Source organism: Eublepharis macularius, chromosome 18 (assembly GCF_028583425.1).
Source record: "Eublepharis macularius isolate TG4126 chromosome 18, MPM_Emac_v1.0, whole genome shotgun sequence".
NCBI classification, from domain to species: Eukaryota; Metazoa; Chordata; class Lepidosauria; order Squamata; family Eublepharidae; genus Eublepharis; species Eublepharis macularius.
In genome coordinates, this window is record NC_072807.1 from 39,584,129 (window position 1) to 39,611,045 (window position 26,917).

The 26,917-nt window shown below is 46.3% G+C and overlaps 1 protein-coding gene across 4 annotated transcripts; it reads right to left on the reverse strand.

Moving 5' to 3' along the window:
* Positions 1–603: 603 nt before the first annotated feature.
* CA12 (carbonic anhydrase 12) lies at positions 604–25,185 on the reverse strand. Of its 4 annotated transcripts, none has more exons than XM_055002191.1 (11): positions 25,011–25,185; positions 21,576–21,596; positions 17,114–17,293; positions 16,713–16,855; positions 14,309–14,404; positions 11,756–11,819; positions 11,128–11,285; positions 10,406–10,529; positions 4,204–4,230; positions 3,444–3,531; positions 604–2,843 (listed from the first exon to the last, which is right to left on the reverse strand). In XM_055002191.1, the coding sequence occupies exons 1-11, from the start codon at positions 25,099–25,101 to the stop codon at positions 2,765–2,767; spliced, it is 1,071 nt and encodes a 356-aa protein (XP_054858166.1). In that variant the 5' UTR covers positions 25,102–25,185; the 3' UTR covers positions 604–2,764. The 4 variants fall into 4 exon arrangements, with proteins under 4 accessions (XP_054858166.1, XP_054858165.1, XP_054858168.1 ...); XM_055002190.1 differs by having other exon boundaries at positions 604–2,846; XM_055002193.1 differs by lacking the exon at positions 4,204–4,230.
* Between the last annotated feature and the right edge of the window lie 1,732 nt (positions 25,186–26,917).

Here is a 26,917-nt window from a genome sequence, read left to right on the forward strand (position 1 = left end):
GTGGGTGTCTTATTTTTATGTATTTTGCTTTTTTAAATTTTCTATATTTGAACTTTTTAAAAAATTACCTACAACGTATGATAGAAAAGCAGAACGTTAGTACAATTTAAAAAAAATAACATAGGAGGCATTAGAAACCTTAACACAGTAATATCGGGAGGGATTTCAGACATTCCACACTGGAACACCCTTGCTAGTTTGTGTATTTGTATCTGTCCTTTCTTTCCTCCTGGCACTCAAGGTGGCATCGTGTGGAGTTTGCCATCCAGGCCTTGATCATGCCCACACCCAGTTAGCTTTGGCGACGTTGCTGGGTTCAGATGTGCCCGTTTGCCTGTGTTTTCCAAGCTGCCTGCTTTCGTGGCACCCTCTCTCCCTTGGCCCCCCCGCAGCCAAGCCCAGCACATCTTGAGGCATCTTATAGACAGTGTTAAGGCATCTCATAGTAACTGGCTTGGATAACAAATGCATCAAAAGGACTAGTTAAGGAAGCTCTGGGAGGAAACAGTTTCTCGGCAGGGCTGTCCCCTCAGGAAGAGAATTTTGTGCGTGGAAGAGATGGAACAGTAAATATTTGAAGAAGAAAAGGAGCCACCACAGAAGTCTAGATAAAAATATTTATTGTTTGTTGCTACATGAAGATAATATTACTGATTTTGTTTATATAAAATTTGTTATCACAAGACAGAACCTCTGGTACAAAGCTGCAGCTTCTACCCATTGTCACAACTCACAACATGATTTCTTTAGTCTGCAACTCACACATTCAGGTTTGTGATTTGACCTGTTTTATTTGAAACACGCCGGCTATCTCATACCTGACACTCCTTAAATCAACACGTGATACGTTTTTAAGAGCATTTTAAGACACCTTGGTGCTTTCGGGGACCTAACAAACGCATCCCGATGAACTCCAGAGGATTAAATCCAATGTATGCTTTTTGCTATCATTTCCCCAGATCTAGGAGATGCCAGTTGGTTGGTCCTCAGCCTTGGAGTCTTGCCTGTCTGTCGCCAACTGATTGGATCTCATGTTCTGAGAACCAGTGAACAAGTATTTAGCCTGTTCTGTTGTTCAGCCCTCCGAATGACCATCTCTGTTCACCACTGAAATACTACATCAGTCACTTCTAGGCACTGTGGGAGTATTAAATGGTTGCACAGCTCACTTCCACCAAAAGTAAGAGTATCTAAAAGTCCTTAGCTTTGGTTGGATTGTGCCCGAAAATAATGAAATCAGCAAACATCGGTATATCAACTCCTATCCCCTTCTGTGTTTGGATATTTCCCTCCATGCTTTTTGCAAGATGCCCTCTGTTTTCTTCTCAACCGTGCTTCTCATGGAAGCCACCACCCCGGTCCAATTTTGGCATCCAAACTCTTGCCCTTACCTGATTAGAGATAACACAGTCTGTAATGTTTCCACAAGGATTTTAAAGACACGTACCATGCCTCCAAAAGTGGCAGCATAGACTAACCAGCAAATTGGCTTACAAACGGGAGACGAGGCAGAGGATGCAGGGCCCCCCCACACACAACTGTGCACAGTTCAGAGACCCAATCCATGAGCCTTTTGAGAGTCCAACAATCATGTTTTGTTAAAAAAATTTCTGGCAACATTAATTTTGAGATCTCATTGCTGGTACTTTAGTAGTGTATGCCGACAATAGTATAAGCCGAAACTATCCAGGAAAGAAAAATTGTAATAGGATCCAAAGCACAGAGTAGTGATTTAGGGCTCTCCCTGGGGCTGAGGGATTTTCATTTCTGTTTAGTTGTATACTTGAAGGGGTGAAGTGGCCGTATTTCAGGACATCTGTGATGCATTGCTGAAGCTTGTGGCTTCAAGCATTACTTATCTTCTACCTGAATAGCCATTTGCTCAGATCTAAAAAGAGGTCTGATTCATTGGGCTGGGACAGTCAAAACAACAATGTTGTTTTTTGTCTAGCTGCTGCTTTACTCGGCAACAAACTGGCGTGTCTTGGTCAAGTTGCTGAAAACACAGTTCGAGTTTTGCTTTTTAAAAAATCACTTTAGTGTCCTTTCAGAAAACAAGCTTGTGAGAGTTGGTTTGGTGCTGAAGCATAAAACCAGAAACCTAGGGAAATGCGTGGTCCCCTTCCCTGCTGGAATTTTCTACCCAATTTTAGGGTATTTTAGCAGTACTTCCAGTCCTGTTTTGAATGTGCTTCCGAAGCAGGTTTGACAACTGTCTGCTCTTTTTCCCTCCCCCGCTTTTCCAGTTCCATCATTAGCAATAATATTTCAGACAGACCCTTTAGTGTTTTCACAAAGAGTGTCATTTAGATGCACCTATTCAATGTGATTCCTTAGCACTGCCAGTACAAATGTCATTTTGGGTGGGGGAGATTCCCACCCATGCAATACATTTGTGCAAATGACTTTCTTCCCGTTTGGATGCTTTCTGCCAGCAGGCAATCTCACGTGTAGAACAATAGCACAAACCAAGCTCCTCACAGCTGCTAATAGGCTGTTTGGTGCCGAGCCTGTTGGGATATGCATAAAGGCACGTACCAGTTACATTGATCTGAGAGCAAACCGCTTGTCCTTTCATATCATCTTGCACAAGAGCAAACAGCTGAATACACCCATTCTTGTGCTCAGGAAAAACAAAAGCCTTGGTTTGATTGATAGACAAAGGCAAGAGATACAGGAATCGTTGGGCTGCTGAGCTGTTACGAATATGAAAATGTTTGATGGTGCCTCGCGTGGAAGGCTGATTCAGTTACACGGTAGACGCTTATGCTTTGGAGGTATTTTCCTCCTCTTTGCTGATGGCTGGTTTGTAGATGACACCTTTGTCTTCCTTTGTCCTTTTGCTGCTGAAGCAAAACAGCTGGGTTAGCAAAAGTTGAAACTGCAAACTGAGAAACCAGATGTGTGGATTTCCCCCCTTCTGTTAGTGCCTCAGTGAGTAGAGAGGTGCAGTTGCTTGAGAACGGGCCAAAGCTCAAGAGTACAGCACCCGTGCTTCCCATTGGAAAGGTCCACCTTTGACCCAAAGCACGTCCAGCCCAAGTATCTCTGCTGGTGGAGCTGGCTCTCTAAGGCCCGTCAGAGTGGCCAGTATTGAGAAAGACTGGACACTTCCCTAATTTATTGTAAGACAGCTCTCCTTCTGTAGTGGATCTACCTTTCTTTTGCCAAGTGCACAAGCTTAGTTTCAAATCTCTGCTGTTTTCATGAGATGCGCCCACAGCTAAGGGATGCAGGTCAAAACAAAGAGGTAGGACTGATCCTCAGGTCAGCTTCCCCAAGGGTGGGAGAGGATGACCAAAGACACTGGGAGGTGATTTGAAGAGAGCTAGAATAACTGCTAGACCAATAAAATGGGATTTGGTTGCTACTCAGAACAGCAGACAAACCGAGCATTGGGAGACCAAGCCAGCAGCTCTTGCAACAGCAGTGAAACGTCTTACCTCTTCTTCCTTCGAATCAGCCAAAAGGCAAGGGCCAAGACAGCAACAGCCCCGAGACTACTGGCTACCACAACAGACAGCACAAAACCTGGTAGGGTGGGGTGGTGGGAGAAAAAGCAAGTTGACATTAGTAACTGCTAAATCCTAACCTAAACTTGCCTCGGCTGTGGCTGGGTGTGGAGAGCCCCTATGAAGGAAGATCAAAATGGACAGATAGTTGGGGGCATTTTTGAAGAAAGATTCATGCATGTTACAATTGATTGGCCCTGATGAGGCAGAGCTTTGGAGAAGCAAGTGATTCAAATACTAAATATTATTATTATTAATATTTTGATTCCATCTTCAGTGTTATTTGTACAGTTCCCGTACGTTTCACAGGGGCTTGCATTGATTTTTTTTTACCACCTCTTAATTAGCGAGTGTGCATTTTTTTCCCTTGCATTGTCTTAGGCCAGCCCTCGTTGACTCGCTGTTGCTTTTGGATTCAATCATCTGCACCCTCTTTTCTCCAGAGAAGTGCTTATTCGAGTTCCGGATATTGCTGTGAGGCCTGTAGCTAAAACAGACGCATTAAGCATTTTTGATTGATTAGTTTCAAGTTATTCAAGTCTACTGTTGCAGGCTGAGAAGAAGTTGCATTGGGACGGCATGCAGGAAGACAGGCGGAGATTAACAGACGGATTTTGAAGGGGAGAGGTCGTAATCATCGTGTAAATCAAAGGGGTGGCTATGGGGCAGTGAGTTCTTGATGCAGACGTACCTATGCTCAGTCCACTGCGTACCGGGTCTTGACAAAAGCAGGGGAAGGAAAATGAAAATGTAAAATCACTATGATTCCACCAAAATCAACGCTGAGGACACAAGAATAATCTCTCTCATTAGGGTGGCTTCGGTCTTAGCATTTGCAGGGAGGTTTGCTTGTCACTGAATCAATAGCTAACTGTGAAAAGAGTAGCTATGGACCTACTATGGCTTACACATGTGGAGAAAGAGAGCTTCGTGTTTCTCTGCTGTTTAGGTTTCTTTGGGCTGTTAGTTACAGACATCACCAGATTCTTTTGATCATCCGTTCAAAAGTTCTGTCATGTCCAGGGCTGGCCCAAGACGTTTTCCCTCCTAAGTAGTTCTGTGTTGAGGGGCAGTTGACCTCACAATGCCAGATGCTGGGAGCATCCCTCATTTGTGGGTTTATGGGATGCTCAACCCACTGGAAAGGGGGCCAGGCCTGCTCTGACCCTGTCTCAGCTTCCTTCGCGAAGGAGAGAGGGAGGAAGAGCCTGGAAGAGGCCGGTATCATTGCCACCATTCCCATACTGCACACAACGGGGTGGGGGCTGGCTGGCTGCTACACTTCTCGCCATTGGGCTAGTGTGGCCCAGGTGGGGGGACAAGCCACTGGCTCACTGGGAAATGTCCCGATGGCCATAATGGCCAATCCGCCCTGGCCACAGCTCTGCAGTGTTTTACATCTAGTGCCCCATGCCTCTCTATTTGTGGCCTCTTTCATGACTGGTAATAATTGACATGGGTGATGCATGTCCGCTCTCTCTCTCGCTCTCTCGCTCTCTCTGTCTTGCCCCAGTTGATTATTTGTGAAATGGTAACTGGTATTGGAAGAAGACTGCAGAAGATAACTGAAATGAGTGGCCTCCCACACCGGGTTAAAGAATGCATCGTTTTTTGCAAATTAGAAGCGGAACCCTAGCACGTCATCCTGTTAAGAATGAAGCAGGCAGTGGAGCAGAAGCAATGCATGATTTGCAGTAGAAATCTTTCTTCCCTGCGTGGCGGAGGGAGGGGCTGCAGGATGCTCACAAGCATCTGTGAATGGCTGCCCAGAAACACAAGTTGTTTGGGCTTAAAGGTGATATATGCTCGTGCTTATTTACACTCATGCAAAATGTTCATGCATAGTTAAAGGCTTGGCCGTGACCATGTAGTTACATTGGCCACATGCAGCCCAACCCTTCAGTGGCGGTGGCTGCATGAGGATGGCTACCAGGAGTCCAGGAGTGTATCACACCCCATCTCCAAGATCCCTCTAAATGCTGATTGCTGCGGGACAAATAGTGGAAGTGGGCTGTTATCTTTACGCCTTGATTGTGGCTTCCATCCTGAGAGCATCTCCCAGGCTATTGGCCAGGATCCTACCCATGTTCCTACTGAGGTCCCTTTTGACCCCTGGAAAGATCACAGGGTCTGTGTAGACAAAGGACAGTCTAGGGCAGTCCTACATGAGAAGGGAATTGGGTGAGACGGTCCCTCTTTCATGTGTCCACAGTAAAATCCTACCCATGAGTGGTGAACAGAGTTTTGGACTAGATAGAACCTTTGGCCTACCCAGTAGAATTGAATAATCTTTTCATACTGGCGCAACATTATAAACATTAGTTTAAATGAAGGTAAAGCCCCGAGGATGACCTTTTTAGATCCTAATGCCAGAAAAGGTAAATGTGCCAAAGATACCACTGCAGGCTGTTATCGGGAGAAGGGAACGTATTAGGCAAAGTAATCACCGACTGCATGCAAAGCCCAGGCACAAATGAGACCGCGCTGCCATGTGCCGCCTTCGCGTTTGGCTTGCCAAGGACGCCAGTGCTCATGCAGCAACCGCCAGCGCTAGAGAAATGGAAGTCCACACAGTATGCTCGAATCCTGCCATCCCAAACGCTTGCAAACCTCTTCCAGACTTGCCTTTTGTGTTTGTGTCTGGGTGGCAGATTTAGACATAACTGCTCATTGGACTTGCATTTCTACCTGGCCAGACTGAGGAGTCTGGATCCGGAGACTCAACGTTTCCGTTCTCTTCCATCTGCCAGGCTCGGTGCGAATTTCTGCAGGTATCTTCAGTGTCCCCCAGAGGTTAAAAGTGAAAAAGAAACCCAATAGGAGCAAAATGAATGCAGTTCAGGTGCCCAGCCTGTCGGCCTGATAGCCACCTGCAGCCTTCAGACCAGGTTTGGCCGCACGGAGGTTCCCGAGGCTCTCCAGTTTATGAGGCAAGCAAAACGGCTACATCCTCGGAATGAAGTACATTTACTAAATGCTCCCTGGGAAAGTCTCCAGTATTGCCGCTGATCCCGTTTCAAACGGGTAGTCATGGGGGAGCTCTGACTCTTGAACGCTCCTGCCCTGGGAATCTTGCTCGATGGTTGCTCTGGGGTCCCCTGCTCAATTTTGTGAATTTACTAAGTTAAGGCCTTTTACAGAAGTCTTTAAAGTCTGTAATTCTGTTGCCGCAAAAACAAGACGCCTGTAGAACCTTAAAGTGCTAAGTTAAGGGTGGCGAAAGCCTTCATGGGCTGAGCGCCCCGAGACTGAAACGGTTTTTCTCTCTGCTGGAGAAGAATATGCACCTTGCAAGTATATGAAAGACTAAGAGTCCAGTAGCACCTATACGACTAACAAAATTTGTGGTTAGGGTATGAGCTATGACTCACAAAAGCTCCTACCCTACCACAAATGTTGTTAGCCTTATAGATGTTATTGGACTCTTGCTCTTTTCTACTGCTACAGACAGACTAACATGGCTACCCATCTTGATCTCTCTCCAAATTGAAACTAGCTTCAGGTGGGAGCCACGTTGGTCTGTAGGAGAAGAGCAAGATTCAGGCCCAGTAGGCCTTAGAGACCAACTAGACCTCCAGGTTGTGAGCTTTCGAGAGTCAAAGCTCTCTTTGTCAGATGCTGATGCTTTGACTCTTGAAAGTTGATACCCTGGAGTTCTAGTTGGCCTTTAAGGTGGTGCTGGGCCTGAATCTGGCTCTGTTTGAAACTAGTTATCCTTCCTCTGCATACTGAAAGAATCACTTCAAAATATTATTTCACAGTTTTCTGTTATTTTTCCTTCCCCTGAAGAAACCAAACAAGCTGATCTTGTCTAAATGAAGGAGTGAGAAAGATCTCCCTGTTCATTAAGATCAAATGTCAAAGAGAAAGCCTTTGCAAAAGCTTTTTCTGGTTTCTAGAGTGCTTCTCCCCTGTTTTTGGTAGAATCCATCAGTCACTTCTTTGACATAAAAAGGTATGCAAATGACGTCTCTGAACAAGCAAAACCTACAATTGTTTTCAAGAGACCTGTGAACTGAAGCACTCCAGAAGGAGCTCTGTGATTCATTGGTTTGTGCCAGTCTGGCCCTCTCAGTCAAACTCTGTATAAAACTGGCATGTTCTCTGATACTGCATGACCAAAGAGTGCCTTAACAGTGCCGCTAGGACAGTCAGTTGTGCAAATGATGCAGAGAATATCTGTGCATGCCTCTGTTGTTCTGTTTGAAGCAACTGTTCACCTGTCCTACTGTCCAGGTTGCTGTGTGCACATGCTCTGAAGCGCTGCACTGGCCTGGACTGGGCTGCTGGCCTTCATTGTCGACAGCAACAAGTGTGGGAGAGGAATGCCTAATCCTGAGCGGCAGCCAGGAGGTAACACCTACTCATGCGATAGAGATGTTACCATTTTTCTAACGTGTCATTTTTCTAACGTCTTTCTTTTTCTTTGAATTAAATATTTCGTAAAGGTTTAGATCTTGCTTTATTATAAATCTGCGACCAGTACAAAAATACAAAGCAGAATAAAATTAGAAAAACAGTGTCTGTGGGCCCCCCCCACCACCACCAAATCACCATTATTTCCTAAACCAGTCACTGCTCATTTAAGGAGAGAACAAAAAAATCTTTTTAATAGAAAAATTTGCCATCTTTTATGATTTTCAAGTAAATTCAGCTTTTTGTTTACTTCTAAGGCTCAACAGAGGGTGAGGCAGAAAATTTAGGACAAAATCCTTCGCACCAAATCTGAGTTTGCAATTTGAGCGTACACTTGACAGCTCTGCGCATGTTTCAGAGAGCCAAGAATCCAACTTACACTATTGATGCAAACTTATTTTGTCTGATAAACAAGGATATAAGCAACATTTTTGGCATTATGGGGGAGCTGGTTACCAGTCTTCACCCAGAATAAGCAACTGTTACATCTACAATGGAAATGGAGTGAGCTTGATCTTGGTGTTTTTCTATTAGGTTTGGGCAGGGCTTTTTTTCAACAGGAATGCGGTGGAACGGAGTTCTGGCACCTCTTGAAAATGGTCACATGGCCAGTGGCCCCGCCCCCTGATCTCCAGACAGAGGGGAGTTGAGATTGTGACCATTTTTGCCGAGGGCGATTTAAACTTTAAAAAACTCCCCCCCCCTCTTGTTCCAGCTATCCCAAAGTGACATCATTGTGCAATCCTGAGTTCCACCACCTCTTTTCCCAGAAAAAAAGCCCTGGGTTTGGGATGCAGAATTGTAGCCTATTTTGCAAAACTGATTTATTCAAGAGTCAGGCTACCAAACTGAGCAATTTAAAGCAAAGCGCTCCGAAAATTCTGATACGGCTGGTGTGAAAGAGGAAACAGGGCATGAAGTGGTGTTCTCTAGGCTGTTAGTAGACCATAATACTCTCTGATCCGTGCTCTACTGTCACTACCTCCATCAAAGTCTCTGATGGCACTACTGTAAATCAAAGTAATAAATACAGGGCTCCTGTCTGGTTGTTTTAAAATAATTGGAAGCCCCCTCCACACACAAGTTCATCTGTAGCTACATGACAATATCCAGCAATGCAATTCTAAGCACAGTTAGGCCAGTCTACTCCCATTGGTTTCAATGGGCTTAGACTGGAGTAACTCTGCCTAGGATTGCACTTCAAGTGTATTTTTCTTTATTGCACAACATGGCGCTATGAGACTGCAGATTTGCACAGAAACAGCCAAATTAAAAAAAAAAATGCTGGACTTTCCTGAATCAGATCTGAGTTCCTGCCCAATTACACATGTGCTTCTTTTTTTCTTTTTTCTTTTACTGGGGGTGGGGGCAGGGGAGGGGCCAGGCTTTGCCTTTGAACTGATGTGTCCATCCCCTTGTGAGCTTGCGTTACACATGAATCAGAGATGGCTAATTTTTGCACCCATGACAGTGGATTCTTTTGCAATCCAGTGTTATGAGTATTTTCTGTTTTTTACGTGTCAAATTCAATCTCCTCAAGAGCTTCGTCGGATCCTTTGTAATGCCTCACAAAGAGTCTCCCTGCAATGCAAAGTTGTGGTTCTCTTTAGGTTCACAATCACCTTGTTTTCTGCACTGCTGTGTTCATGAAGACTCAGGCCTCAGGTCCTCATGGCAACTTGAGAGGTTTAGCCAATAAAATCATGCCCCTAACCTGCAGCTTGGCCCACTTTCTGATCAACAGAGCTTACCCCGGGAGACTACATTTCCCTGTTTTGATTTTGGGAGCATTTACACTCTTGGAATTTAAAAGGAAAATTGGTGCTCAGATGGGTTAGATCCAGAGGAATTAGCCGTGTTAGTCTGTAGTAGCAAAATAGTAAAGAGTCCAGTAGCACCTTAAAGACTAACCAACTTTATTGTAGCATAAGCTTTCGAGAATCACAGCTCTCTTCGTCAGATGCATCTGATTGCAAGGCAGTTGGTTACGGCTTTTGTCCCCACCACCCCCACGCAACCTTAGTCCCTCTGCTGCCTAATACACATCACAGTAATACACTTTTAGTGCCATAATCTTGTGATGTGCTGGTGAAGCACAGGGAAGCCCCAACCCTGAGCACGTTTCATGGCAGAGCCCATGACAGACAGAGGGTGTGTGAGTGTCCACTCTAGCCAATTCTCTGGGGTGGAGCACTGTCTGTCCTTTCACCAGGCTACATTCTGTGTGGGTCACCAGGATGCAACGGTGAAAAAGTATTGTGACAAACCACTTGTGAGAATTAACCCTCATTAAGAGAATTGCATCAAGGACTTCCTGTTTGTTGAAATAGTACTTTTTTTGCATTAAATTGGGTGAGGGGCAAAATTAGACATTGTTACTAAAGTCTTCTACCAGACAAGATTGTTTTCATACACAAAACAGGAAAGTTAAGTCAATTAAAATAGTAATTTGCACAGAGGCATATCGTGTTGCTTACCTTGTCGGAAGGAGACTAAAACCATCCTTTCAAACTCCTGAACTCTCCGGAAGTTATTCACCATTTCCAGGGGGGCAGGATCATTTTGCTGTGTGCAATACAAAGCCGTTTCCAGGGCCAGCAGCTGTGAACGGGACCCACAAACACATCACGCTCTGAAGGGGGAAAGTGCATTTGCCTTGGGGGCAATTTGTTTCCTTGCTTAATGGTTGTGTGACAGTTGGTGTATTCCATTGTAATTGGACCATGCCGGTAAGGTTCAGACATAATCCAAAACCATGGTTCATTTTAACTACGGATAATTAGTGAAACCAGGTTTCTGCATGCAGGCAGTCACTGAAATCCTGGTTTCTCTTGACAAATGTTGGTTTTGCTGCCTTTACTCTGGCCAAGCAATTGTAAGCCAGGAAGTGTATTGAGGGCTGGGAGTGAGACAGGAATGCCGCCAGACTGTGTCTGCATAACCACAATACATGAAACAAACACATGAAACCACACTAAAGACAGAGAGTTAATCAATTAACTTCAAACCATGGTTTCCAATCCTAACCATGGTGAAGTGACCTGTATGCAGGTGATCACAGAAACCACGGTTCAGTGCATCAAACCATGGTTTAGTGTGGGCAGAACGTTTGAAAGGGCGTGCATGTTCTTTATACAAAATTACAGGCAGGGCCGTGAGCTTGAGAACTCACACTAACACCTTTTTCATAGTGACTTGCCTGTTCCTGTGAAACTTGTACTGGCTTTCGGAAAACCGTCCAAAGAACGCTTGGGTAGCAAGGAGGGGTAGTCAGGGATCCCTCATACCGGTAATACTCGTCCAGTCTATCTGGAAGCAATTCTTGGACATTGAAAGCGGAGATGGATGTTTCCTGATCTGAAAAAGAGGGCCCATGTTTCAGGAACGGCGTCCTTTAGGTCCCACCACTCAGCTGTTCCCTTTTGGGTAGAGTGCTCCCCAAACTTCCCTTTGATCTCTTGCCCGTCATTCCTGGCGGAGCGCTCAGCAAAATGAGTGGGGTTTTTTTGCCAGCTAGCTGCACTGTTTGGCTGTGCCTTGCCTCTAAAGGAGGGCTGTGTTCACCTGTAAAGGGCCTGGCAGTTGTGGGCGCTCAGTCCGTGGGTGCACATGGAGAGGTGCGTTAAGGTAGCGGAATCCATCAAACAATTTTAGTTACTAGAACCAAGATACAGTATTCTGCCCGGGCATTGCATTCAAGCCTTTGTAAAAGCAACATAAAAGCAAGCCAATAAGGAGTGCCCCGCAGGCTTATCCTAAACAGGCAAAATCGAATGTTTCTGGCTTGACCGCTCTGGGCTGTGCAATTGTTTGCAGCTGGTTCGTACCTTTGTATTTCACATTCTGGAAATGACTGAAGATCTTTTCATAGGAAGGATTGAACTGGCCTATCTGTAACAAACGGAGAGGAAAATAGTAGAGTCCAGTAGCACCTTTAAGACGAACCAACTTTATTGTAGCATAAGCTTTCGAGAACTACAGCTCTCTTCATCAGATGCATCAAACGGAAAGGACAGATTGTTGAAGGAGTCACAGTTGTATGCGGTCTTGGGTACTTTAAGGGTCACTTTTGGACACTAGGAAAGACGGCAGGGTGGGAAGCACAGATCTGAGCTATAAGGCCCCGCCCAACAAGAGGCTCTCTTGCTGCAGCCCCTTTGAATGAGAGGTGTGCAAAAGCCCATTGGGCAGGACTTCACTGGAGCTTGCAAAAGAGGCCGTCTGGTGGGTTGGGCCGCTTGTTCGTTTGTGAGGACTACGTGGGTTCTCTGCCTTAGGCTCCTGACTGTCTTGGCTCAGCCCTTCTGCTTGGCTTACCTCTTTGCTGGTGGAATAATCCAAGCCATCAATTGAAGGGGCATAACAACCTCTTGGCAAGGCATGAGCAGCTCCACAATTGGGCCCCATTTTCTTTCCCAGTTTCACCTGACCTGGTCTCACTCAAATAATGGTGCCCCGTGGTTAGCGATCTCCTTTACCTCATTCTAAAATACCTAATAGTCATAATTAGGTCAAATGAACAGTAATAGAAAAGAGTCATAATTATAGTTCACTCAGCTGGGAGCAAAGTAACACTGGATGTGCAATGCAACCCAAATGTTTTAGAGGATCTGAAATTTGGGCGGGGGGGGGGGGAGATACCCTTTTTGTTTTCAGTAAATGCAATATGAATGATATCTTTCCAGAGGTCTTTCAGCTAAACAAGGCCAGGCAACAGAAGGGGCCATGAGAGAAGGTGAGACAGACACTTTGCATAGCAGAGGGGAGGCACCATTTTTGGTGGCGGGGACAGAGACAGATAGATCTGTTCTAGCACAGCTCATTTCAAAGGGGCCAGCACAACCCCAGATGGTTGTGTCCCTTGGTAATTAACATGTTGGGGAGGGGGATATATTTGGATTTTCCACCTTTGGCCAGCCCTGGAGGGCGGCAACTTGTTTTTCTGTCGTCTCCATCACCCCATGGCCAAACTGTGTGACGGCTTGTTCTGGGGTAATTTGGGTAGCAATCTCTCCTACCCTATCTCACGGCATATGATATATTATCCCCCAAAGACATGGTTGTTGAGGTACTTCCATGGTGCAGTGGTAGAATCTCTGCTTTGTACCCAGAAGGTCACAAGTTTGATCCCAACATCTCCACTTTTACAAAAGTAGTTAATAAGTGATGTCCACCAAGACCCCAGAGCACTGTTGTTAGAGGAAAAAACAGTAACTTTGGTAGACCAGTAGCCTGACTCAGTGTAAGACAGCTTCATGCACACATTTGTTTTTGCTGTCGTCACGCTTGTGACTCAAAAGCCCAAACATCCACTTTATAGAACTTTTCTCACGCCCAGGAGTCTTTCATTTGTCTCCCTCAGATAAGGGCTCTTACTGGAGACAACGTCTGAAACTGATTGCCCAAACTAGATCTGGTAAACCAGCTCCTTTGAACACCTTTGCCCCATGAGGTCACGGCTTGGCTCATCTTCCCAGTGGACTGAGCCTGAGAAAATATTGTCATTGGCTATGACTGTCAGTATTGTACCCCTCCCCTCCCTTGGATTGGTTGAACCACTCTTTCTTCAGAAACCTCTCAAGAAATGCTAGGAAAGTGACGGGAGTTCGGGAGTTCTTCATATTAATCAGTTCTTTTTGGTCTCCTTGGGCAGGAGTCATAAATATCAACTGGGATGTTTGATGTTTAGTACCTTCCCTTTCCCCCTGTACCTTCTCTGTTCTTGGTGGTGGAGGAGGGTGCTGTCAAGGCATAGCTGACTTGTGGTGACCCTTGGTGAGGTTTTCATGGCAAGAGACTAACAGAGGTGTTTTGCCATGGCCTGTCTCTGCAACCCTGGCCTTCGTTGGAGGTCCCCCATCTAATTCCTAACCAAGGCTGACCCTGCTTAGCTTCCAGATCTGACAAGACTGGGCTTGCTCTTAATTAACACTAAATATTGGATTGAATGCTCCAGGCCAGGAAATTGCTGTCCTCTCCCAAGCCTAGGTGAGTCTGGTCTTATGCTACTGGAATGTGGTGAAGGGAGTATTTTGTGGCTGATTTGGTCAGGAGAAAGGCAGGTGTAAATACTTTAAATAATATTTTAAACTGCATAGCAGGTTTTAAGCTGGTTCTCAGAAAACTGACTTCTTAACGTGAGTTAACTTAGCGAAGTGGCATTTTCTTGTTTCTGTTTTCTGGGAGCGTTACTAGTTATCACTTTTGGCTGAGGGAAATGGAACTTTAATGTCAAGTACTGAAGAACAACACCGGGGGGGGGGGGCGTGTTTCTCCAAGCGTTGCCTTGAATAGGCCTAATGAAGCCTGCTTAGCGGCAAGTGCCTTCTGCAGCTTTCAGCTCTGTTATTGCTGAATCATGACCAGAGAGACCCTCTTACCTCAATCAGGATTGCCAAGACTGCCAGGCCATCCGACTTGTCTGCTGCTGAGTTCATATCTAGATATTGGTCAGAGTTATAATGTACAATATGGAGCTACAGAGAGGAATTAAAATGACAAATAGGATCAACGGAATGCATAAGAAGCTTACAACACTTAGAAAAGAGAATAAGGCCTACTGGCTAGGCCATTGTTTAGAAAAACGCAGTCAAGAATTAGTTTTTAAAAATTACGAGTTCTGCAACCATTCTGAAAATCAAAACCACATTGACAGCTGCAGCAAGGAGCTGTGCAGGCCAGGAACGTTCACAGTTGTGCAATCTCCATTCAGCCAAGGCTGGAGCAAATAGGCTGAATTTATTGGAGGGCAGAATGCAGCAGAACATTTTGAGAAATGCCCTACTGGTGGGAATGGCTGAACAGAGGAAGCTGTTAACCTGGCCGGGGGGGGGGGTGGCCTTCCTTGCTGGAGCTCTTCAATTAAAAGTCGGACAACTGTCTGTCAGAGATGCTCTCGTGTACCTTGAGCAGAAGGTTGGACTAGATGGCCCCTTCCCCAACTCCAAATGCCTATGATTTTCTTCCCAAGCTGAAGAAATAAATGGAGGTTGCTCAGCTGGATGGATTGAACCCAAGTTGACATTTATGCCTGATGGGTTTTCCAGAATTCCTCTCTGAGCTCCAGGGAGAGCTGCCTCAGGTGGGAGATTTCAGTGCCCTTAAAGACAGTCGAGTGAGACGCTGAGAGATCCGACCCAGGGTACGATCTGCCAGGAAGCTGATGGTGAGTGGTTGCTGAGGGAGCTTCCTTGCAGGTTGTGCCCATGTTAGTATCTAGGGAGAGGATTGTGGCACGTGGATTTTCTGCCAGGCACCAGAATGTCTTGGGCCAGCCCTGCATTCACAGCCCTCTTGTCCTTGACCTGGAATTACACTTCGTTGCTTCTGCACTTCCCCCTGGGGTCTAGACTTATAATTAGGCTGAGACATAACCAGATTAGTGGTTATGAATCGAAGGAATCGAGCATAATTCATGGCTGAATCCACTGATTGGACTGGACTGTGTTCATAGAGGCCTCCTCCCAGGCAGTTCTCAGAGCAAGCCTCTAAACTTGGGTTATGGAACAATTGAAAGGACAGCTGTACTTTGTTCCTTTTAAAGTAATAGCCCGTCCTCTCTTGAAATTAGCAGATGAAAATGAAAATGCAGCTGTGAGAGTGCAGAGAGACACATGATCTCCCGCCACAGATAAGTTAGTTTCACATGAACTGAAGTCTCTATGCCAAAGAGAGAGAGAGAGAGAGAGAGAGAGAGAGAGAGAGAGAGAGAAGTTGTGTTTGTCATAGAAAATAAAGTCTTGGAGCACGGAAAAGGACAAACCAAATTGAAGCAGCCTACGTGTCTTCCCCTCGGGGCTGACTGCATGCAGAAAGAACCGGCTCTGCTTCCTGGAGCCAACCAACAAGCCAAGATCACTAGAGCACCTCTCAGATTAGCATCATAGAAGAGAGGGAAGTCAGCCAGGCGAGAAGGGGCAGAGGAGGTGAAAGCGTGCCAAGGCAGTAGTGTGAGGTCTTTCCACCCCACAGTCTGCATGTGAAAAAAGATAACAGAAGAGGGGGACTGGAGGCGGGAGGGGGCGGCTTTTCATTAGTGAGCCCTGAAATTAGGGCCCGTTCTCATGGGCTGCCTGCACTGTGGGAGGTGCTGCACATGCTGAGTTCCAGTGTGAAAACAGGCGCCGTGCGCTGAAACTTGGGCACATGGGCTTTAATGAATTGCTCTCAGAGAAGTGTTATGAGCTGAAGGCCAGTCTTTGGTCTTCACACAGCTGCATCTGTAACACGGACTCAGCCGCTGGCCCTCGTGTGTGCAGCAGCCACCTCGACAGAGGAAGCCCTGAAAATGATCTCGAATCCAGGGATCTTGCTTCCTATTCCAGTGGAATCACAGCAGGCCCCACCCTCTCTGGCTTGGCCATAGTAGCAGGGCTTTTTTTCTGGGAAAAGAGGTGGTGGAACTCAAGACCGCACAATGGCGTCACTTTGGGTCAGCTGGAACAAGGGGGGAGTTTTTTAAAGTTTAAATCACCCTCGGCGAAAATGGTCACATGGCTGGTGGCCCCGCCCCCTGATCTCCAAGGCAATCTAAACTCCCCTCTGTCTGGAGATCAGGGGGCGGGGCCACCAGCCATGTGACCATTTTCAAGAGGTGCCGGAACTCCGTTCCACTGCGTTCCCACTGAAAAAAAGCCCTGCATAGTAGCATGAAGCACCAAGGGAGACGAAGTAGCATCCCAAGGCAGCTCTGATGATGGAAACCTCCCCAGATTGTGCAAGGTTTCTCATCACGCTGAGTGTATCATTAAGGCTAGCCAATAAACCAGCGCACGCCCAGCTTACTTCAGCAGCGAAATGTCTCCCGCCAATAGTGTGCTCTGATCCCTCCTGCTTGTTCCGGTTCCCCCAGTGCAAGTGGAGCTGAGCCGCCGAGTACCGGTTGGGGAGGCTTCTGACATTCATGGTAGGGGAGAGGCTCATTTTTACTGTGAGAGAACATGGAAGAGAGATGGGATGAAGGCTTTTGTCTGCTGAGCAGGAGCCCCGAGGATTCGGCGCCTAGGGAAGGGCTGAGAAATGCACAGAGCCCCTTTTAATAATCCTTCACGTTTGTATTGCTTTCAGCATTCAGGCTGCTTCAGACACATAAGCTTGTTGCAGTCTTTGCAATAGCCCTGTAAGGTAGGCCACCGTGAAGGATGCCGTTGGTGGCTACAGCCCTGTTTCTCTGTTTCTCCCCTTACCTGAATGCCCATTGTTCGTCAAGATAAACTGTTCGAAAGATGACACGTTGTAGCCTTCCAGTTCTATAGGCAAAAGAGTGGAGTCATACTGGAGAATATCGTCATGGAAATCTATGGGAGACTGGAACAATCCTCCACAAAAGGGATACTTCTTGGCCCACATTTTTTCTCCTTCGGCACCTAGGAAGGCCAATAAAGGGATCCAGAATTTACACGCATTACATTTTTATTCCTTCTTTCCAGGAGTTAAGACCCCTCCCATTTTACCCTGTTTCTGGTTCTGCTTTAAATTTTTCTGTTGTGAGTACATAAATTTGGAATTTCAACACAAAAGACTTTCTGCAGCCCCGTGACTGATGGAATTCTGTAACAGCTAGTACATTGCTAGCTGTCTCTTCTTGTTGATTGTATCCGTTTACATTGTGAAATCTGCTCTGAGTCTCAGTGAGAAAGGCAGACTGTAAGAGGGAAATCCTAAGCAGAGTTACTCCAGTCTAAGCCTCATCCTGTGAGGCGGGTGGGGCTGAGAGAGCTCTGAGAGAGCTGCGACTGACCCAAGGTCACCCAGCTGGCTTCAAGCAGAGGAGTGGGGAATCAAACCCGGCTCTCCAGATTAGAGTCCCATGCTCTTAACCACTACACCAAACTGGCTCCATCTACACTTGTAGCTATCATTCGCAGTGAATGTGTATTTTAATCACTCCTTGAGTAAAAAAAAATGCTTCCTTTTGTCTGTCTTAAATCTCTTGCCCATCAACTTTAGTGGGAGCTCACAAGCTCTAGTATTTTGGGAGAGGGAGAAGAAGTTTTCTCTGTCCGTTCTTTGTGCCCTATGCACAATTTTATCAACCTCTATCATGTCCCCCTCCCCCTTACTCATATATTTTCTGAATGGAGAAGTCCCAGGCTCCTCAGCCTTTCCTCATAGGAAAGGTGCTCGAACCCCCTCATCGTCTTGCTTGCCCTCTTCTCAACTTTTTCCAGTGCTGCCGTGTTCTTTTTGAGATACAGTGACCAGAACTGCACATAGTATTCTAAATGGGGCCCAACAAGAGATCTATACGGGGGCATTACACTTTTTCATTTTCAGTCCTTCTCCTAATAATCCCCAGCATGGAGTTTGCTTTTTTCACTGCTGCCTCACACAGAGTTAACATTTTCACTGAGCTATCTACTATGACCCCAAGGTCTCTCTCTCTCTCGTTTGCATGTTTCGTACTTTTGCACTGAAGGAGCCACACACTGCATTTTCAGTGCAGAGGAAGGTTAAAATTCAGCTTCCCCCATTTTCAAGTGAAAATGGAGGCTGAAGCACATGTCTCTGGGTTCGTGTGGACTGGGACTTCTGTGTCCAATGGGACTGATATATCATTCTGCCCATTTTTGTGCATATTTATAGTCAGGGCTTTTTTGCTGGGAAAAGAGGTGGCAGAACTCAGTGGGTTGCCCTCAGAGAAAATGGTCACATGGCTGGTGGCCCCGCCCCCTGATCTCCAGACAGAGGGGAGTTTAGCAGCGCTGAGCGGTGCGGAGGGCAATCTCAACTCCCCTCTGTCTGGAGATCAGGGGGCGGGGCCACCAGCCATGTGACCATTTTCAAGAGGTTCCGGAACTCCGTTCCACCGCGTTCCCGCTGAGAAAAAGCCCTGCTTATAGTGAAATAAGTGGGACTTACTCCCTGCCAATTTTGTGTAGGGTCATAGTTCAGCTGTTTGGTATGGAAGTGTTCCAAAAGCTTTTCACGTGACCTTGAATCATTTAATCCTCATGTGCCTCCTCATGAAAATCCTTTTGAGAATTTAAAGCTGTTATGGAAATGATTATTTTCCATAGAAATGATCTTTTATTCTGTGCAAAGACACACACAGTTGGATTTGTTCAGGTCCACCAAGTACACTTGTTTAGGCTTGCAAAATATGTATTTTTGGACCATGTTTAGGCTTGCACCCCGATGTGGGGATCACATAAGGTGAGATGATTTAATTCGAAGGCGGACATTCAGGTGGATTTGGGGCAGGTAATGAGCCTGGGTGCACTTCGTCAAGGTCAGTCTTGATCCGACAACCTTCTCTGGGCTCCCACAGGTACTCTTCCCCTCCTATTCCTGCTACCTGCCCAACAGATCGCTTTTGACATGTAAAACAAATCAGGCCACCCTTGTGCAACCGACGGACGAGCCAGCCTGGAATACCCCTCGATATTTTTCATACGTGCGTCTGAGAACGTCATTTTTCCTCTCTTTAGAAACAAGGGAGAAACCTGACCTTGACAGGGCCTGGTGCTGGTAAAGCTCACTAAAAGAAGGACATGAAATTTTGCAACTGCTCACTTTTTTAAGCATTTAATGGCCCAGGAACTTGATCTACAGTGGCTAATCTCTGATTTAATCTTGCTTTACTAATGCCTCTACCAGTAAAGTTGAAATACTCATTTTCTTTTTTCCTTCTCATGATGAGATATTTACAACCTACCTTGTTGAATAGTAACAGAACATGTGTAGAATGCCCCATGGATTGACTTTTGATTGCACTTTTCAGAGCTGCAGATTTAGTTACCATTCGTTCTTTATCCCAGCCTCTGGGCGCCAAGTCTAATCTGATCAGAACGGCTATTTCCACGTTTATTAAAAAAATTCCCCAGTTTTTAAAGGCCTTTATACCTTCCATATTTGCAATGAAATTAACTGAAAAAATTTCTTGTTGCATATCCATCAATTCCTCCCCCACCCCTTTTTACATTGTCACACTTGCTGAGATTTTTTTCTCCGCTCTTAAATGTGCAAAGATACATAAAATTAGCTCCCAACTTCATCTTGTGGCTCATCCCTTCCATTTCCATGGGGAAGAGCTGGGGGTGGATAAGTAGGTTCGCATTTCAATTCGGCATCTACACAGCTTTATCAGGAAGGGAGTTCAGCCACCATCAACATACAATAACAATTAAATTCCTGTTGTCTCAGGATTGCGGAATGCCTCCCTCCTCGAATCAAAGTTCTAGTTCAGTTGAAGAGAGTCCAGTAGCACCCTTAAGACTAACCAATTTTATTGTAGCATAAGCTTTCGAGAATCACAGTTCTCTTCGTCAGATGCATGGAGGGCAGAAGGAAACTGGCCAAATATAGAGGAGGAGAGGGGGGGGAGGGGGGGAGGAGGAGAGGGGGGATGTAAACAACTCCTTTGATATGGAGATGCAGGCAGCTCCTTTTGGTGTGGGGATCAGTTTGCTTGTGTAAAGTTTCAAAGGAGTTTGCCGTGTTAGTCTGTAGTAACACACCAAAAGAAAGCTCACCCCAGGCGGAAAATATTCAAGGCAATTTAACCACTTCCTGTAAGTTTAGTGTGTAATACAAAAATACAAGAAACATTAAATCCAGAAAACAGTAAATATACAATATTATTGCCAATAATAGCTATAGCTGATATAGTCCCCAGTTACATGAAATAAGGGGGCGGTGGCCCCAGCAGACGTGTGTAACTGCCGTGGTCCAACAAGTTGTCCCGATCCAAAGAGTGTAGAAGCCGCTGAAGGTAAGCCAATAAAAGCAACTTGAGGCAGAAAACAGCAAGTGTTAGTCTGTAGTAGCAAAATTTTGATACTCCATATCAAAGGAGTTGTTTACATCCCCCCTCTCCTCCTCCCCCCTTCCCCCCCCCTCTCCTCCTCTATATTTGGCCAGTTTCCTTCTGCCCTCCATGCATCTGACGAAGAGAACGTGGTTCTCAAAAGCTTATGCTACAATAAAATTGGTTAGTCTTAAAGGTGCTACTGGACTCTTTTTGATTTTGCTACTACAGACTAACACGGCTAACTCCTCTAGTTCAGTCGAGAAATCCAAATGCATTTCCTCATGTCCTACTCTGTAAGTTCTTGCTTGGACGCTGAGAGAGGAGTTTTACTTGCTGATGTTGAGAGGCCATTAGCTTCAGAGTGTCTACTTTTGCAATCGCTAAATTGCATCGAAAACATGGTGGCGATACCCATCTTTTTGAATGTATCGCACTTACGTTTTAATTAAGTGTTCAAAGTCGTTCCAGATTGGATCACAAATTGTTTGTGCTTATGTTCCCTCACTGCTGCCTGGGATTGGGAACTGTTTTAAATTTGTTTATTGCTTTACTGCATTGGAGTACATCAACTTGAGCTTTAGAAAGATGGGGTATAAAAAATACAATCCCTTGATTGTTCACATGAGTTCACATGATGCGAAAACACCGTCCTTAACCCCGATGGCTGACCTGCGATAGCTGAACCATATCATTAAGGTATCACATGCTGTGGTGGCATCACAGACTCCCGTCACATGACTGTTAAGCCGGGTCACATAAAAGAATGGGAAACTTGTGAACATGGGGACAAATGACATGCTGTGAACTACATTATAATTTCCTGGTTCTAATCTGACATTAGAAGTACAGGATAAAGAATTGACAATTTCAAAACATGAACTGAAGCCAGTACTTACCCAGGTAAGACCATTTAGAACCTGGAAGGAAAGGAACATAGCTATGAGCCTCGCGTCACTGGTGGCATTTCTTTCTTTCTTCCCTTGCACAAAATACAAATGCATGCAGAACAAAACACTCTAACTAAAACAACTGCCGTAGGAGTAGAACATGGTGAAGATCAAGTACCAGGCTGTCTCTCTCATGAAGTCGCTGAGTGCATAAAACAAATGCCCCAGTTTAACATAATGGGGTTTATATGAGTTTGTTGTCTGATTATGAGAATGGGTCGGTCACAATGGCTTTTCCTGAAAAGGTCACCAAACTGGGATTAAGGACTGGAATTTTACTGTGGCTAAGAATTGGCCTTGCAGGAGCAGGTGCTGAGAACCCGACTGAACGTGACTCTAACTGATGTACGATCAGCTCATCCCAGCAGTTTTGTAAAGGTAAATTGCAACGGTGTGTGTGGGGTGTGTGTGTGTGTGATTTGGACTGGAGCTGTGGCGCAGGGAAAGATGTTTAACTGGCAGACTGAAGCTTTATTTGTCCTCCCCCCCCACCCCACCACGCTATTATTAGCTAGGCAGAGAAAAAGAATGCATATATCTTTTCCTTCCATGGATCATAACTGCCATGGTGGGGGTCGTTTTAGTCAGTGAAACCAAAGGTGTGGGAAGAGTTAACCCCCCCTCCCCCCCTCCCTCCAAGCGAGGCTGGGGAGAGCTGAGCACAGATTGGAGATAGGAAGCAACAGAGTGGCATTTTGAAGAAACGGCACAGAAGAGCTGTGAGCTGGCTGGAGCCAAAGGGCCTGCGGGTGCAGAGACCACCCCCCGACCCCCCCACCCCGTGCATGTGCCTGCGTGTGTGTGTGCATGTGTGTGTAATGAAATGGAGGGAATACACAGAGAAACAGAATTATGTTGCCGGCCCCTTAAGTCTCCCCCGCTGTCCCATCCAAAGGAAACTTGAACCACTGCAGAAGCAACTGGACAGTCAATCCCTGAGGAGGACAGGTGGCAAAGGACTATTTGATGCTCCAGGTAAGTTAATAAAGCACTCCATCCCCCCCAACCTTCCTTCTGCACAACACTTCCCCCGCATCCTCTAAGCAGCTTGAATCCCTACAATCCAAAGTTTGTTCTCTAATGCAGGAGAAAGCTTGGGATATATTTGCCATTTTTTTAAAACAGGAGTGTTTGTTTTCCTTTGGCTTTTGCTGTCAGTGGCCTTTTGTAGCAAGGATCTTCTGTGGGTTCCATGTGTGACTTGTGTGGGAAGAAACGGTCAGGGCCAGCACCGCCATTCCCACAAAAATCTTGTAAGAACAAGCCAACACTTCTGCCCGCCACCCCTTTCCAGAGCTGTGCTCCTGCCTCTTGTTCTCATAGCAACACTGGAGGTTTTTGAAGGAGCAAATACACATTTCTTGTGTTAAACTCCAGCAGCATTAACATTGGTGTTTCCAATTCTTTTATTTGCGCCACAAATTTCTACCCAGCCTCTCCAGTGAAAAATGTTCAAGGCTGCTGGCAGGAAGAAATCCCCGTCCTCAGGGTTGCTGGCATGTTTGTCTTTAAACTAATCAGGGAGCAAAAAGCATGGAGACGTTAAGGACTGAGGCAGGCTGCTTTCTGAACATGCATTAATTTAGTCTTGTTCACAGTGAACGCTGCTTTTCCTAGATTTAAAAAAAAAACTCAATCCATGTAACCTGGTTTTAGCAGCAAAGAGACAGCAAGAATTCTGGTGGCTGCCTAACCTGGGCTTCAATTGACTGTATTCACCCCAGTGAGTCCCCATTTTTTTTTGGCAAATCGCTGTTCTTTTAATGTCCCTCAGAACATTCTTGGGAATGGCCTTTAAACTCTCGTTTTTTTACTGTAAGCCCCTAGATCTGTCATTCTGCTCGCCCCCTCCCCAATCGAAGAAATTAAATGTGGATGCATTTGTATGTCAATGTGCACACCTAAACACTAAGGCTGAATACTCGTGCCCCTTGAAACACCTTCCAGCCTCGGGTTGCCAGCCTCCAGGTGGTGGCTGGAGATCTCCTGGAATTACTAGCCATCTCCAGGTGACAAAGATCAGTTCCCCTGGAGAAAATGGCTGCTCTGGAGGGTGGGCTCTATGGCATGATACCCCACTGAAGCCTCTCTCCTCCCCAAACCCCACCCTTTCCGGTCTCCACCCCCCAAATCTCCCGGAATTTCCCAAACGGGACCTGGTGACCCTGTTCCAGCCCCTCTCCTGCCACTGGTGGGCATCTGTGACAAACGCCTCGTTCCAGGCTTCTGGTTCAGCGGGTGGCCCTGCCGGAAGGTGCAATTGCAACTGCATTTCGAACCTCATGCGCTTTACAAGGCACATGTCCCTTCTGTCTGCAGCGCATGGTGCTCATTCACAGTCTACCACTTCATATGCTGCAGCTGATCGTTCCGTATTAATTGCTGATAAAGTTATGGGGGGGGGAATCTGTGGGGGTGGTCATCATAATCTGTAAGTCTCAACTGGTTTATGTAGCACCGTTCTTTGAAGTCATGTACAAAGTGGACTGAGAAAGTCCATCAGTTCTGTGGCGATGCAGGTGGTGGTGCCCTGTGTGAGCTCTGAACCAAAAAGGTCAAAACAAAATAAATGCCTTTTAATAAATATGCACAAAATGTCCTGAAGAAATCATAGCAGAGGTACAGGAGACCAAATTGCCTTCATCTGTGATCCATCCTGTATTATAAAAACGTTCAAACTACAACTTTCTCCTATGGCAATGATCTATATATGGATAATTACAAATCAATCAATACTCAATATCTGCCCAGCATCTGTAGAATGGGCAGAATACTGTCGCTCAACTGTATTGAGCTGTTTTATTGGGAGGTAATGCACATGTAAGTCACACAAAATGTAATTCATCAACAAAACATTTTTTTAAAAGAACCCTCCAAATCAACTTAGACAGATTGACAGACTAACCAACTTTATTGGAGCATAAGCATGGCTCTGCCACACATCTGACAAAGGTGGTTCTTGAAAGCTACAATAAAGTTGGTTAGTCTTAAAGGTGCTACTGGACTCTTTACGGTTTTGCAACTACAGATTAATGCAGTCAGCACAGCTAACTCCTCTGCAAGATTACTAGAGCCAACAGTAAGTTTTGAAAAGCCAAACCAACCAAAAGTCTTTTATTTGAGCATCTTAAGTCAGCTGGGATCCCAGGCTGTGGCAATTCAAGCGAATCCCTCCGTGCTTTAAACTGCTTCTTTAGCAGCCACTGCAAGCGCGTGCAGCCTGCTGGGCAGGAATCAAGCAAGCTAAGCACAACCTACACATACACACATTATACAGACACACGAGCATGCTGTTGAGGCACCTGATGGCTTCCCATTTGCGCCATGCATTACAGGTGCGATCCTTTACAAACAGCAGTAAGAAAGATTGCCAAAATTCATTACCATTCACAGGTGCCTGCACGGAAAGGTGAGTCCAGAGGAAGAGCGTAAGAACCACGGTGGCAGTCACAGTGCAGGGCCTTTTAGCTGCCATCTCCAGGGGAAGCTTGTGGTTTTCTCCCTGATTTCTTGCCCTCCCTTTCACGCAGGGCTCACGGTGTCTTCCTTGGAGCAAGCAGCACGTACACACACCTCCTGCAAATGAATTACTGCCTCTCCACTCCGGCAGCCTTTGCCTCTCAGAGGCTCAACCCCCAAACAAATGATGTCAGCAAAGGACCTGCCTCCCCGTTCAGTGAAATTGAGCTCCAGACCCTGAGCCTCCAGTCTGAAAATGGAAAGCCTTGCAAACAATATGCATGTCTTGGAGAGCATCCCACCCAGCACTTACTCATTCAGGTACAGTGGCTGCCTCTCAAACTCTGCTCCCCCCTCTAAAGTCTGCCTTCTGCAGCAGGGCCGCACAGTGCCCGTCACTTGATCTGCTCCAGAACCTGGCATGGAGTCGTGTGCCTGCAAGTCGACTGTGGCTGCATATAAGTACCTGTGGATCCAGGTACCAATCCAAGTACTGACTTTGGAAGAGCACATCCCTGACCCCCTCCTGAGGTCCCACATGGGGAAACGCCCCAGGAAGAACGCAGCACCTCTTTCCGAGTTGCCTTCTTCCCAGCTCTCTCTGGTGCCATGGAAATGCAGTCACCCCAGCAATCCCGGGGTGGATCATGGAAAGTCCTGTGCCAAGGAGGGTTCCGTTCATGTAGATCTTGACTAATGGGAGTGTGAAGGCATCCTGTGTCCCTCATGCGCCTAGCTGTCCCTGCGGCTCCATGCGCCCAACTCCCAATGTCCCAGGCAGAGCCGTGTGGGAACCACTGACGAGCAGTTCTGCCAGAGATGAAGTCTTTAACTGTGTGGCCTCCTCACTTTTTCAAAAACTGACCACTGGCTCTCCTTATTTAATGAGACCTGAGAAGGATGACCCACTTGACCAGGAAAGAAATCGCGGGGGTGGGGGATGCCAAAACGGGCAGCCTGCAAACCTCGGAGGTCCAGGGTGCCCTGAGACTCCCAGCTGCTTGTCACCAGGCAGTGACTTCTTTGTAGTGGGCTGCTGGACTGAGGTCTTGTTCTTCTTCATAGCTGACCCATCATAAGAGCAATAGAATCCAACCGTATAGCCAGATTTCAAAGAAACTGGGAACGACTCCAGTTTGGGTGCAATACCACAGCTACTTGCCACTGCCTTAAAAATCTTCTAATCTGCACATCTGTCTTTCCGGATGAAGACCCCAAGGGCTGATCGCAACAAAGAAGGACCAGACAAAGGTCCTAAGGGCCAAGCTACAAGTGATGAATGACACTTGCCTGGCAAGTGAGCAGACTCACGTGCCTTCCTCTCTGTTCACTTGCCATTCACTTGCGCTCGACTTGATCAAGTGGCGCACAAGTGAATGGCAAGTGAACAGGGAGGAATACAGGTGAGTCTGTTCACTTGCAAGGCAAGTGTCATCGTCACTTGTCGCTTGGCCCTAAGATGCTCCAGAGTAGACTGGGAGGTGTGGGGTGAGAGATGAAAGAGAAGGAAAAGGGGGGTGGAGAGCTGGATATGTGGGTCGCCGAGACTTGGAGTTCCAGAGTCTGTTCTATGAAAGCAGAAAGAGGAAGAACTATCCCCCCCACCCAGAATGCAAAACCCTGTTTGCTTCCAAACAAGGTTGGTGGGAAACACTGAGTTGTGTTATGTTGTGTTGCGGGAGCACATGGCACAGTCTGTTTGCTCGAGTCACGTCAGACACGTTTCTCTTTGCTTACCCTGCCGTCTCCAGGCCCCTCTGGCCCGGTCTGCCCAGGTCCCTCCTTAACCTTGTGGCTTGCCATAATTGGCCTTGATCACAGGCTGTAGGTCA

What these genes read in the sequence shown, in the direction of transcription:
- CA12 (XM_055002190.1), bottom strand. Translation starts at nt 25,101, where the DNA reads ATGGCAGCTAAAAGGCCCTGCACTGTGACTGCCACCGTGGTTCTTACG. An exon ending in CCAGAATGTGAAATACAAAG is followed by an intron (nt 11,286 to 11,755) that starts GTACGAACCAGC and finishes CCTCTTTTTCAG; the next exon opens with ATCAGGAAACATCCATCTCC. An exon ending in ACGCAGTGGACTGAGCATAG is followed by an intron (nt 3,532 to 4,203) that starts GTACGTCTGCAT and finishes CCACCCTACCAG; the next exon opens with GTTTTGTGCTGTCTGTTGTG.